This window comes from Xyrauchen texanus, chromosome 33 (genome assembly GCF_025860055.1).
Source record: "Xyrauchen texanus isolate HMW12.3.18 chromosome 33, RBS_HiC_50CHRs, whole genome shotgun sequence".
Taxonomy (NCBI): Eukaryota; Metazoa; Chordata; class Actinopteri; order Cypriniformes; family Catostomidae; genus Xyrauchen; species Xyrauchen texanus.
In genome coordinates this window covers 30,993,282-31,008,361 of record NC_068308.1, presented here as the reverse complement: position 1 = coordinate 31,008,361, position 15,080 = coordinate 30,993,282, and the positions used below count along the sequence as shown (strand labels likewise).

The following is a 15,080-nucleotide window of genomic DNA, read 5'->3' as shown; positions in this document are numbered from 1 at the left end:
ATTATTTGTCCATCTTTTTTGATATTTATTCTTTTGATATCAATCACACCTAGATGATTCAGTTCTGAGGTTATGTCAGCTTCATCCATGTCTTGCAATTCTCTGGTGCGGATCACTCCTTTGCTATTATTCAGAGAAGGGTGACAGAATGCTCTCATAGTGACTCCAGCCAGTTTTGTTGCTCGTAATAAGTTCTCTGAGTTTGCTTTCCGAGCGCACTCCACCAAAATTTGTCCCGATCGCAGCTTTTTAATATCCTTGACTGTTCCTGCTATTCCTGTGATTCCTTTCTGAATAGCTAAACGAGACAGTTTAGTGAGATGGCTGTCAATTGATAGAGACTCAAGTAAAATAAATCTTTGCCAACTTCCTTCTTTTGAAGAAAAAAGGTTAGTGGTTAGTTCGACTTCCAAGTCTTGTTCCAGTATCCGTTTTTTGATATTTTGTTTATTTGCCATGTTTAGAAAGAATAAATTCATCATCTCTGCTCCTCACCGACCTCGGAGTCCTACAAGGGGATGTACAGTGCCGCGGGAATCCACCGGATGCACACCAAGGATAGAGAAATGATATACTTGAGCATATAATACAAGATTTATACTACTCAATTGACCCTACACCAGTGCATTCTGGAAGAGGTGAAAACTAAATAGTTGGTTGTAATTCTGAACCAAGTCCAGGGCAAATCCTGACAAGCCGATTGATTGGAATGGGCCATTCCAACCTCTCGTCTGAATGAAGTAGGAGCCAAAGTGATGTGTTGGATATATGGCGGCCGCAGCAGGCCAAAATCCTCAAGCACCAGGATCTCTTCCTCCACTGACACGAGTCGCAACTCATGGCATACAAGTTGCCCCATTTGTCGCCTCTTACGATCAGCAAGGGGGTGATAGGGACCTATTCTACCTCGGGTCCCCACGGGGAATTATTCACTGTAAATCTACTCCTCTAACATAGCTCTCAAATTAAATTAAATCAAAACAACCTGTCATTGACATTGTCAAGTGTTTTTATTTGAGAGCTGATGCAAAAGGAAAGATGAGTGAACAATGGCTTGACACTCTTCTTGAATGACAAAGAGCTACTGTATGTAAAGATAGTACAAAATATATTCTTTTGTGAATATATGGAGTCATGTGACAAAATAACATGGCGCTGATCACAGCAGAGTTTGTCTTTGGGTGAAACGCCAACAAAACTACATCAGGTAAGAAACCCATTTAAGTTTGTACATTGAAATCTGTTTGAGTCCATATGCCATTTTTTATTTGTAATTTTAGTGATTTATTGTGAAACGCCATGCAGCTAAACACATTGCACATTAATTCGTACTTTAGCGTTGTACTCTGTACTTTGCATTCTCACAAAGAGAATCAATGGCTTCATCCAAAAGCTGAACAATTTAGCTTTCAGAGGATTTATACGGAGTTATGGTGCATTCACACACAATATGAATAGAGCGTTTTGCACATTGCGATTACATACAAAGTCAATGCAAAGACGTGAATAGACATGAATTAGCGGCGGTCAGCACGAATGAAGGGAATGGCGCAAAGCGAAAACGCAAAATCGATTCTCCGTTCGCGTAAACCCTTCGCACGGGTTGAAATTTTTCAACTCGCTCTAAATATCCACATGACGCGTTGTCGCGAAAGCCTATCAGCATTGGGATTGTCCAGATGTCACTGACGTACTGACGTAGTAGCAGAAGAAATCTGGATAAATGGATAATATCATGCACCCAAACACAACGGCATTTGTTTTTTTCCGATGTATCTGGGACTTCCACAACAGATACAGAGCAGCAGTCATTGTGATATCGGCCATGGCTGATGGCGGAAAGAGAAGTTGTCATTAAAGCATTCACTCCTGAAATGTGTGACCAAAATTTCAGTTTCAGGCTGCAGATGATGTGTGGACCACTCAACATGTTTTGCTGACATGGGACAATGGTAATAAGTACATAGATTCAGAATGTATAATGTATAATTGTATTTTAACGTGATTGGCAGAGATCGAATGATGCTGGCCATTACTTCGAATCAGAATTAATTATGCTAATTTCAGATGTAATGTCTGTAACGTCTCAAAAACATGAATAACCAACACTCCTGGAAACAATCAATTTGATTAAAAAAGCTTTCTATAGCTTGGATTTATTTATGTATTATTTAAAATTTCACAACTTAGGCCTGCTGTCAACAAATGTTGCCATCAATTTTTAGGAAAGCTATTTGCTCTAGATTTTTTTTTTTATTTAATTTTTTTATACGTTTATAAGGTGCTACTGGTTACAAATCAAAAAAGGAAACCGCAGTCACGCTCTGGTCTCAGGAGGTTAAATAACAAAGAAACCCACAAAATGATAATGAAATGCTAAAGTAACTCTTTTATTAAATCCATCTGAAGTGCGCAACTCTCAACAAAATCTACGAAGCCTTGGACAAATCTCATTACCACCCAATAGCTAAAGGGAAAAGAGTGGGAAGCGAATGACAGAATGAGAATCACTCCGAATGATCATAGAGACAGTGAGAGCATGTGGACTGGAAAACTAATCATAATACCAACACCTCTCCCACCTCGTCATCAAAATCCACATTTGTTTTCACACGGACTTCCCTGTCAGGGATAATGTTCTAGATCATTCTCTCCAAAAGAGGTGGCAACAGAGGGCAGAGAGGCCAGTGGCCTGTGTCTTTCACGCCTACTTGGCGCGAATGGTGGCGGCTCAGAAAGGTTCTTGCGGGATTATTGGAACCCTGATTGTATTACATGGGAGCAATTCCACTTTCAAAACAAGCTCGATGACTGACGATGACAGATAAGATGATGATTTGTTTAGACCCTAAATTATCTATAACAGAAAACAACCAACAATCTGTAAAAACAAAAAAAAATATTTTTTTTTTAAAAGGTGTGGAGGCAAACCAGTACATAAAAAACCAGTACATAAAAAAAAATAAACAACCGGGCTCAACACTAAGGATGTTTGCACAGTCCAATGATCTTATATTTGTTGATCGTCTACATGTGTTTTCATTTAAATGTCACGATAACATAAATGAGGTTTTGGTAAAATTGTGAAACTTATGATAGTCTTGGAGACATCAGTTGGAATGGGTTGAAAATTATAAACAAAATAAATAATGTTTAGCACCATATGCCATAATTGTGTTCATGAAGTTTTTCATTAGTTTAAATTCTAGCCAGTGTCAGAAATTAACTTTTAAATTAAAGGGCAATATGTGCCCCATGGATTTTATTTTCAGGGGCATTTATTACTATTATGAGGGCATAATTTTTTCTAATCATTAAAAACAAACTCAGCTCTAAATATAATGTCAAATACTTTAATGCATTAATACAAATTCTCAAGATCAAGAATACCCTAAGAATTTAATAAACAATTAAATTAAATTAATGTTTTGTGCCATAATATGTATAACTAGGGCTATAATAAAATATTAAGAACTATATCAGATCTTACAAATAAAAAAACAGAACAATTCATTACGAATAAAAAAATTTTGGCCACAAATTAGACATTTCTGGGGAGTTTTCAAATTTTTGTGCCTTTCTTTTCCCTGAGCTCCCCTCAATTTGACCCTAATTAGCTGTAAAATCTCAAGCTATTAGTGCAAATTGAAAAAAATAAATAAATAAATGTATTTTTGTGTTCAATTATATATTTTATATGATAAATGATCATATGATTTTTCTGAAACGTATAAAACAGTGTTCCTAAAAAATAAAATGAATTATTGCTCATGGTGAGACCAGTAAAAATGTGGGCAGGGAGCGTAAAATTCTGAAATCTGAAAAATCCTTATTGTTGAGCCCTGAATAATCTTGGAATATTGCACATGAATGCAACCCACTGGGGTCGGCGTGTGTTGTTTTAAATTACTTTGTTTCTTTATGAAGTTTGTGACCTCAATATGTCACTCAACAATGGGAAATACGGAGCAGGTTGTCAAAATGTTTCACATTTTAATACACTAGACATCAAATCAGACGTTCCTCTGTGTTGTCATCCATCAGACTAATCTGTTCAAAGGCTTTACTTCTTTCAAAACATGTTTACTTGACACAAGAGCAGACTTTTGCATCATTTATTTTTCTCACCCATTTTTCTTGTTTTAAGCTTATATTCTTTTTCATATACTTTTCAAACAAGTTAATTGCAAACACTTGCTCAAGTGCTTTCTGTAGTAAGTTGGGTTTCACCATTATACTGAAGTCAATAAAGAGTGGTTTATTATAACTAAACGAAGATAAATAGAGGAGCCTCTGTTGCACATCTCTCATTCAAACTTGATTAACCCTTACCCTACAATCTCTCTTATCAGCTCTTTAAAGATCCTGTGAAATCAAACTGAAGGTTTTGCTGCTTTTAGTCCATATCTAGCTTTAGGGTCTTCTATATGCCAATGTACTTGTAAAGGTTGACTAAATTAATTTTCACAAGTTATAAGCATTTCAATTCTGCAATCTCACTCTTCCGGTTAGAAAGACGCAGTCAAATCATGATGTCAAACTGTACTAAAAGATATTTTGTCCAATCAAATGCGTTCTAGAACAAAAAAGCACCTGCCCCATTAATCTGCACACCTGCTCTGATGTTTCCTTCACAGGGCACTTCAAATGGGGCTTTTCCACTGCACGGTACAGCACCACTCGACTCTGCTCGCCTTTTGGGGGTTTTCCACTGTGGATAGTACTGGTAACTGGTACTTTTTTTAGTACCACCTCAGTCAAGGTTCCAAGTGAGCCGAGCCGATACTATATGTGACATCAAAACCCTGCAGATCACTGATTGTCAGAGAGAATCATCACTACCGGCTTCACTGGATTTGCAACACGGGACATCAACCCGCTAGTTTTAAAGTTAGCTATAGTGATTGCGGTATCATTTGTTCACGCGACTTTCAAAAATGTAATAAAATATGGCTGTGCGCAAAACCATGCCGTGGTCAAGAATTGAGGTGCAGATGTTCCTCACGTTAGCGACGAATGAAACGAAAAAGCACACGGCTACCACCGGACCTACCAACTGTGTAGGGAAAAGTAAAAAAAAAACTTAAGTGACTACAGAACCATCAAGGACCACAACAGCCGGAGTGGTTCAAACAGAAGAAAGTGGAAGTGGTTCGACCAAATGGAGACTATTTATGGCAATAGACCGGCGATCAATGGGAGGGAGAGTGCCCCGAACTTGGCCACGACATTGTTGGAGTCCACGATGGAGGATGGTACGTTTTGTTACATTAACTCTATATTCTGTTAGAAAGCTTCACTTTATTTAGTTGACCAGCTACTAGAAAGCTTGCTTCTAAAACAACCAGGCCAATTTAACTGTTACACTTGTGTAAAGTCACCATGCAACAACTGCTTCATGCAGCACAATGAGCTAGTAGTTAACAGCTAGCGGCTGTGTTATTGTTTATGGTCAGTAATGTTTGTGTCGCTTTTAAGATGATTTCGCGGCAGTAGAGGTGGTGCCACTATGACGAGCAGCCTATAATCCCACCCCCATTAAGGTGGCACTAAATAGCAGTGGAAAAGCAAGCAGAGTTGAGTCGAACCATAACGTGCAGTGGAAAAGTGCCAAAACAGAGCACAATCCATGTTGTGTGGTCTTTCCAAACAGAATGTCCAATAATACTCACTGTAGAAGTTAGTTGTGATTGACCGTTATCACCTTTAAGCCCCCTGAAGCCCTCAGAGTGGAGGGTAATTGACTTTGAAGGGAATAGGGAACAGGGACTATCACTTCAGATTGGAATGCACTCGTGGGAGTTAAGCATTGAAAGAATCTGGAGTTTATATTTAATGCAGCCGTTTTCAGAGGTTTTTTGGGATGTAGTAATTCAAAACATGTGTTGTAATGTTTTATTTGCTTGTTTCTGATTCATTTTCATGACTTGTACAACAGCTCCTGCCTCATCAGTAGTGAAGTCCCATTGCGCTGTTTTTGTTTTTAACAGGGTTAGTATGATCATTGTTTGGATCACAAGTCAGTGGAAAAGCAGCCGAACTAGGTTGAGATCGCTCAGTTTCTGTACAGATTCACTCTCTAACAGCAGCACGGTGGACAGAGTAATATGTGTGTGTGTGTGTTTGTGTGTCTTTATGACTGTGCTTATTGGGTATTTTAACAAATGGCATGAGCTGTTCAATAAGTCCCACCCCAACTTCATGTTTCAGTAGGAAATATGTCAACAGTGTAAAGTAAGCTGTGCTTTTCAATGCACTTCTCAGGGACATTAAGATTGCTGAAACGTGATACAGCAGCATGAATTACTTCTCCTTCAAACTTTTCCTCAACTCCAAACCCGGTCAGGATCAAACGGGCCACATAATCACCCACTGGGTACGTGCTGCTTTATTGAGTGCACCCCACAAATATTTCAGATTCAGCTCCTTGTGTAATCCACTCTGAAGTCTGATGACCGTTTCTGCTTAAATTACGATTTCAGAGAAAAGTGTGAAAGTTGTCCTTGCTTAGGATTCGACAGTCATTATGTATTTAAATAATAAGCAGGACAGACTGCGAGTTTCCAAATAATGCCCACTCACACAGTATAAAGCAATATTTATCATGCTTATTGTCTTTTGATTATTTCTGTCCTAGTAGAGTGAGAAATTTGGATTATTCTGCTGCAGGCTTCTCTTTCTCCCTTGAGTCAAGACAACAGAAGTGAGACAATCAAAGTGCAAATAACAAAATGTTTGTCCCCGGGGATTCACCTGCGATAACAGACTTCCTTACATAAGGTACTGACATTTCATAGACATATTTCTTCATTTTTGTTTTTTGAAAAATGTACAAAATCCATTTAAAGGTGGAGTATGTAATTTCTGTGTGTAATTCCCAATTGGAATTGTAAAACGGTGATGATGGTTTTCAGACAGGTTTCCCGAACACTCCCCACCGTCAGGTATTCCCCGCCCCAAACTCACAGCATTGGTTTGCACCCAATGTTGCCCTGTAGGGCTGTTCAGGCAATGAGATCTCATGAGTATTAGTATTCTTTCTTACATAAAATTTGGTTCTAGTAAAAGAACATTCTCTTACATTTGCATAAACACTGAAATATACCAAATTGACAGCATCTAAACGTCATCATTTTATGTATTAACACCTATAGAAATGGTGTACTGTATGAATTGATTAATATTAAATTCATAGAATTAATCAGTTAATTAAATTTATAATCAATGAGATTAGTTAAACGGCATCAGATTTAACACAGTTGACTTTATAATATGATATTTTAACAGTTTCAGTCAGTTTTGTGTGTTTTTTGCTTCCCTATACAATGTTTTAAAGAATTATATCACTTTAACCAAGACTACACTTCCAACTGTTAAAATGAATAAACCTCTGTAATCGTTTAATCATTTATTAAGCATTTAATATAATTTTTGTTTGCCCCGGGACACAAAAGGAGTTTCTTAAAATATGCCAAAACACCATATATTGCACCATAAAACAATTATACAATTTATCCATACATTTGTTAGCTATAATCCAAATCTTCAGATTGCTTTCTGTGATGAACAGATCCAAATTCAAGCCTTTTATTCAATAAACTCAATCACCTTCTGCCATAACGGCATTGCGCCCGGCATACCAGTCAACCTGCGTTGGTTGGTTTCATTTTCAAAATGTAAAAATTGCCGCCTCAAGAAGTATTACAACCACCGGTTTAACGGCAGTGATGTCGCATGCTCATTGTTTTTCAAGGGTCTCGTCACCGTTTGCGACTACCTTATTCTGCGATGTATTTGAATGAGATGTGACAGCTTGTTACGGTGTGCATCAGGAAAAGATTTACAGAGATTAATAATTTAATTTCAACTCTCAATCTCACACAAAGCTATTGTATGCGGCGCATCACCTTTTGGACTACTTTTGTACTGAATTTAGTGATTTTTCTAAATAAATCATCGTGATAAAATGTATCAGTGTTTTATATGCTTTATAAATGGTTACGATTAGGCTTATGAGTAGGTGTGGGATTAGCAGCCGTAATATATATATATAAATTAATATATTGCAACAAAAATGATTGCTACTGTACATTAATCTAAAATAGCAATGTTTTAGCATCACAGAGTTTACAAATTTGGGGTATCTACAAATGGTTACTTGTACTTTTTCTTATTTATGGTTGTCTCTGCATATTCAACTGTGATAGGAGAAAGTATTTTATTATTAGAGACATGACCTTTAGCACTAATAAATATCTCTACATCTTGCACTGATCAGATTGTAAGTGCATTTTAAGTACACATAAAACACATTACCATAAAGGAAAAGCCTGTTTCTTTGCATTAATGTTCCAGTAATACCATGAATGTGGCATTCATTTTATCCAGATACAAATCTGCTGTAAAGCAGCTATAATTGAGCATGACGTTCCTCTTGATGTTGTATGACCAGAGCAAAATGCACCTGATGCACGTTTTCTTATCGATAAATCTTCTGCTTTTCTTTGAAATTATCATATGTAATTTAAAAGGTGATGCATGTAATTTTTGGTTAAAATACTTTCTCCCAACTCATTTTAATTTGCATGGACACTTTAAATAAGCCATTCATTGAATTCCACAAAACGTGTGTAAAAACACTGTTGAGCTTTAAATTGTATTGCTCTGTTTTATTTCAACAACCTAACATGGCAACATTAACTTAACCAATGGAGGGAAACAGGGGCGGGACAACCAATAGCACGGCTTAATTTGTAGAAATTAGGCCTACGCACGGCACCTTTAAAACAAACCATTGGTGTTAAGGTGTTTGATTCTGAAGAAAACATACCCGCTGCAATTTATATATTTAGATTAAGTTACATCTATACAATAGTTTAAGTAACTGACCAACCAAGAAATATACTCTAGTGAAATTTCTACTTTGGAAGAGTAAAGTAACACTCACGTCTGGGTACTCTTTGACAGGCACATAGAGTTTCTCTTGGAGTTGTGCAATGGGCCCCACAGCATCCGGGAGCTCCGATGTTCTTTTGTCTGTGCTGCCGTTCATTGTGTCATTGTACATGTCCTTCCGTACCCGTCCAATCTCTGCCAAACAGACACATTACAAACTCAATTATACAAAAGCATGCGGAGAATTAAGCCCCGGAGAGTGTGAGAGAGAATGATGGACAGAAATTCAAACTAGAAAAGGTTATAGAGCAAACAATGCTAAAGGTAAAACATCTCACAGAGGCAAACCTCCAGAAAGATCATGCTAGCCAAGTCACCACATGAATACTTTCTGCAAAGCAATAAATGTGCAAAGTGCTTACAAATAACGGTTTTATATTCTCTACACAGTTGAATCTGAGAGTAACACATGGCTGATCTAGGAAGCAATAAAGTTTGCATTAGGGATGAGTCACAATGGTCGACTAGTCGATAAGGCAGACTAGTTTGTCTTTTTTATATTTGCATACATACTAAATATACACACACACACACACACACACACACACAGTACAGTATACATTCATATGTTTGCATGGTAAAACCCTCTTGGAAAAGTTCTTGAAATTTGTAACAATTAAAGACATGTTTTTGGATGTTTTTTGCCTGTTATGAAAAACTTGTGCTGTTGTTTTAAATGTTCCACCATAAGCATTGTTTTTTTTTTTTTTAAGGAAGCCTTTCCAGTTAAAACAAATCATACAACTTTTAAAACCTATATGACTTACTTTCTTATGTGGAACACTACAGTAGATTACTAGGCAGAATGTTAGGCTCAGGCACCGTTCATTTTCATTGTATGGAAAAAAGATGCAATGAATGTGAATGGTGACTGAGGCTAACATTCTGCCCAACATCTCCTTTTATGTTCAACTGAAGACTGAAAATCACAAGTGTTTGGAACAACATGAGAGGGTGTGAATGATGAGTCATTCAGGCAGCCCACAGGCGAGTCAATTTTGAAAACATATCCTTAAAAGCTATAAATATGTATATTCCTCACAAATAGCAGTGTTAATATTCTCTAGACAGTTTAAAGGGTAACTAAACACCTGCTCAGAGTCTGACTCCACCCACTAGAAATATTTGAAAATGCTGGAAAAGTGGGCAGACCCGGCGGGGATAGAGGGAATGAACCGAGTGCGGGGCTGAGCGGAGGAGGGGGGGGGGGGTGATGGGGTGGCGGGCACCTGAGACTCGTAGTGACGGATTAATTGACAGCTGCGGTCAGACTCTATGTTATTATTATTCCTCACACGGTCGCAAGACGACATGTACATGAATCTGCCGTGGTGAGCTGGAACCTGCTTACGTCAGCTGTCACCGCTTATGTCACGAAGTACCGCAACAGCCAATAGGAAAATTCAACTGCAGTAGCCACCGTTCAACCTGAAGAGGGCAGCACTCAGATGTTTTTACACCATATATTGTTTAAAACACTTTATACACAAATGTCAAAAAAATTACTTGAATCAATGACCAGTACTAATAAAGCCCCATGCTTACAGATCATTAACTAAAAAAAGTTGGTTTAGGGTTTAGTTACCCTTTAATCAGAGTGTAACACAAGGCTGATCACAATAAATGCAGTGATGAAGCAATAAACTTTGCATCCATCTTCAAAAAAAGAAACTTGCATGAACTCATCAGGAGTTTTGGGAGTTATTTTTAACAATTTAATTCAAATACAACTCCTTAAGGGCACGAGAGCCCGGACAGCCATGGAGAGACGCACCATGACGTGCATTCGCAAAGAGTGGATCAGACACCAGGCCCTTTGAATGCTCTCTGGTCCAAACCATGGAATTCCAAAGAGACCAGCTTAAAAGACTGAAGCAATGATTATTATTTAACAAAGGCTCTTTGGAGGATATTGGGAAGATGCAGAAGTATATTTGAATGGATTTGCACTGATGTACAATATAGTTCAAAATGACAACATCAAAGCACGGCCCAGGCCTGCAGATTAATGTGACCCTAATATAACCCTAAGCGGAGCCAGCTGTAGCCCGTTCGGCTCCCATAGGATCCTCAGAGCAAAGTAACAAACCTCAACTAGATCTGACAAGCAATAACTCATTGGTACTCAGTGGGCTGTCTTTCCTCTGAACTCCAGCCCCACTGATGCCACCACCCTCACCTAGTCCCAAAGAATGAGCGGGTTAATTTCATGAGTATTAAGGCTGTCAAATTAAATGTAGAATATTGTTGAATTTAAGATAAAAATGCATATTCGAATGCTAAAATGAGCATTTACAGGTGACTCGAGACATGTTTTAAAGCATGAATTTCCTTTTAAATTGACACAGCGTCTAAAAAATGCATCGTCACTGCACGAGACGCTGAAAAAAAACAGCGTGACTCAACAAAACAATCAAAGAAGTTCGTCTAGCACATGCTTGCATAGAAAAAGATGGAGGCGTTCAAAGTCAACAGCCCTCAGAGAGTTGGAGGTCTCTGGCGGTTGTGTCTTCGCTATGCCTTGCACTATTATCAGCGTCTCGCAACATAAGCATTAATGCACGTACATACAACTGTATTTAATGAAAAACACTGTAGATCCACCGGTTTTATGAAGCTTGAATCCATGGCAGTACTATGGCACTGGTATAGGCTACTGTGCAACACCAAGTTAAAATGGAACCGTCTATTGAATTGTTTCTTTTCTCATTTAAACGTTCTTTGCTATAAACAATCGCTACAACACACTTACACTCAAAACAAAAACAAAGCTTTCTGTGATCTACAAGGTCTATTAGAACTGCATTAATCAGTATGCACACATATGCTACCATTCAGAATAAAGATGAAAAACGGTTATAACCCAGTTATATGATGCCAACAATGAAAAGAAAATATAAAAAAAACATTTAAAAGCTTTTTGCAGTTAAATAGGGAATAAATTACACATGTTGGCCTTTTTAGTTGTATAATTGGTCACTACACTGAGTGTTTAAAGGTGATTTTAACCAGCCAGTCAGTTTATATTAGATTTAGTCTTACTCCACAGCTTAAAATTCCAACAGTCTCGACACTTAAAATGAAGTATGACTTATCACTTCAGTTGATAACTGATTCCCCCACACTCTGATGCAAGCCGCAGCTTTTAGTATATTAAAATAAAATAAATGACATTGCTTTTAGCTAGAAAAGGCCCTGGGTTGAAATAGCTGTTTGATACAATAGCGGTTTTGTTTGCCTGATTTGAAAGAGAGAGAGAAAAAGAAAAACACTCTTTTAAGCCTTTTCAGAGAAAATACATAAATGTTAAGATATCAAATAGCTTAATAAAAAAAGACATCAGTTAAAATACTGGGTTTTTTTTTTTTTAAACCATAAATATACTGTAATTCCACACACTTGAACTGAAGTGACATACAGTATAAAGTGACATATAATTTCCACCCCCAGTTAGGTTGGTATTTAGCACAACCATCAAGGGCACTAAAAACAAACATTACATGCGACTGGTCAACACTGCAAAACCACACATACACAGACAGTGACCGAGCTTCCTACTGCAGACCATCATTTACAAATGTGTGTGTATGAGAGAGAGAGAGAGAGAGAAACCGAGACGTCTTTGATTACAGTTTGTGTTGTTTACTGTCATCGGAGTCTAGCCGTCCGATACTACAGTATGATACACTCAGTTTGGTATGGCAACTTGCAACGACTACATTACTGAGTCATAAATATAACCTCCATAATGCCAGCAAGCCTCCTGCACATTTAACACACAAAGATAACCTATTCATTTACTGTTATTTACTAATGATGCACTGTCATGCGTCTGGCTAGAATTATTCTTGCTGACACCTTTAGTATTTTTCACACCGAGGATGAAACAACCCAAGAGAAGTTTGCACCTAAATCACTATTCCAAATTTGAAGTTATATGCATGCAAGTTATATAGAACTGGAAATCAAAGCTCTTTGCTGGCAGAAAGACCAGCATGATTAAAAGGAAAGATGTTAGACACATTCCTTGGTCGTTTGGTGAACAAAAGTGTTGTTGCCCGCAAGAGCTGGCAGTCTTCAGACCACCCTGGACACTGAATAGAAACAAAGTGGTTACTCAACCAAACCCTACTTTACAGTGTGTGCCGTTACATAAGGTTGGAAGAGATGTAGTCTCACACACACTGAAATTCATATAAACAACAGAAAAGTGGACATACCTAGAGAAAAAGACTGTAATTATGTTCTAAATTATTTTACTCATCATTATTTAAAATAAAAATAATAATTCCAGGAACCCATGGCTTATTCTCTTCCGTGTTTTGGGACTACAAAGGCCCCTTTAAAGGATCATTAAAATATAGTTGTTATTGGATTTCCATCAAAGTAAAATGTTTTGAAATTGAAAAAAAAAGTCTAGTCATGCAATTATTGAGTCTTAATGATCGATTACATCTTAGTGATGTCACTTCCAGAGTACTCAAGTTCTTGCAAAAAAACTAAAAAAACTATTTGAATGCAATTTATTCAATGAACAACTGGAAGTTGGTACATTAGAGTCTTTTTAATTGTTGATATATCAGTGCACCTTAAAATGCAGGACAAGCACTGGTGAGTTTGGATCAGAAACAGTATTTCAGTCTCACATACACAGACAGCATAGTCGGCCATCTGTGGCAGCGTAGAAGAGATGAGAGACGCTGGGAAGAACAGAAGAAACATAAAAAAATAAGACAGAAAAGGTTGCTAGAGGGATAAAAGAGCAGACCTCAAACAGGGAACCATCTGGATAATTGTTCACCGCCAGAAAACTGTTCGACTCATCCTTCGTGTTCACACGGAGAGAGCAGACTCTACAGTTACTGCAATTGTCAGACTGTTAGTGACAGAATCAAAACAAATGTGTTCATGCAATAAAAATATTCCTATTTACTCTGACAACATATCTTTAAACTAAATGCTATTTTTCAGCTTCAGGGCAAAATCCTGTGGTGAAGGCTGTGCAATTTCAACTCCTGTAATTTTAAGAAAGAACTTATGACTTAGAGGCACCATTCACGAAACCTCAATTATTTGTCAATTTACAAAATATTTTCATTAAAAGGGTTATTTCACACAAATAGGAAAACCCTGTCATCATTTACTCATTCTAATATTATTGAAAACCTTCCAACTTTCTATCTACAAACAATTATACATGTACAAATAAACTAAAGCAATGTAATCCGCTTAATTATTTATAAAAATTATTGATTAAATTATTGTAAAAACAAGTTCAAATTATGTGAACATGTTGAAATTTAGGTAGGCTACATATTATTATTTATATGTCTGCATTGCACTGTATGCTTGCTCGAGTTGCTTAAATAATAATAAATACATATTTTGGCACACTTTTTATGTTCCATGCTGATTATACAATACCTTGCTTGGAAAATTGCTTTAATGGCCCCAAATCCAAATACAATGTGATCGAGTAAAGATGCCGACTACCACACCTTGAGTCGCAAGTTCGAATCCAGGGCGTGCTGAGTGACTCCGGTCAATCTTCCTAAGCAACCAATTGGCCCGGTTGCTAGGGTGGGTAGACACACGTTGGGGCAACCTCCTCGTGGTCACTATAATGTGGCTCTCGCTCTCGGTGGGGCGCATGGTGAGTTGTGCATGGATGCCGCAGAGAATAGCGTGAAGCCTCCACATGCGCTATGTCTCTGCGATAATGGCTCAACAAGCCATGCGATAAGATGCGTGGATTGACGTCTCAGACACGGAGGCAACTGACATTCGTCCTCCGCCACCAGGATTGAGGCGAGTCACTACGCCACCATGTGGACTCCGAGTACATTAAGAATTGGGCATTCCAAATTGGGGAGAAAAGGAGCGAAAATGTAAGGCTACCTCAGAAATGGTTCTTATCATTCCGGGAGGCGGTCTTTGGATAAAGTGCATCAATCACAGTTGTTGTGGTCTGCATCAATACAATGCAGTTACATTTTGGAAGAGGCACATGTCAGCCTACGGCGTACAAAATGCCATAACTGTCATAGCTACGCATAGTCTGCGGTGTAGGTTGGACGCAGAAGTACAAATTGGCTTTTAGAATTGAGGTCAACAGTAAAGTAATA

The 15,080-nt window shown here is 37.8% G+C and overlaps 1 protein-coding gene across 4 annotated transcripts in view; it reads right to left on the bottom strand.

Annotated features, from left to right (window-relative positions):
* The window catches only part of qki2 (QKI, KH domain containing, RNA binding 2), a 57,316-nt gene that overhangs the window by 32,769 nt on the left and 9,467 nt on the right, over positions 1–15,080 (bottom strand). For all 4 annotated transcript variants that reach the window (XR_007968491.1, XM_052102772.1, XM_052102774.1 and 1 more), the window contains exon 2: positions 8,948–9,090. Coding sequence is in view for 3 of the 4 variants with exons in the window: in XM_052102772.1 (XP_051958732.1) it covers positions 8,948–9,090 (143 nt within the window). In the remaining variant the exon portion in view is untranslated. The remainder of the gene's footprint in view (positions 1–8,947; positions 9,091–15,080) is intronic.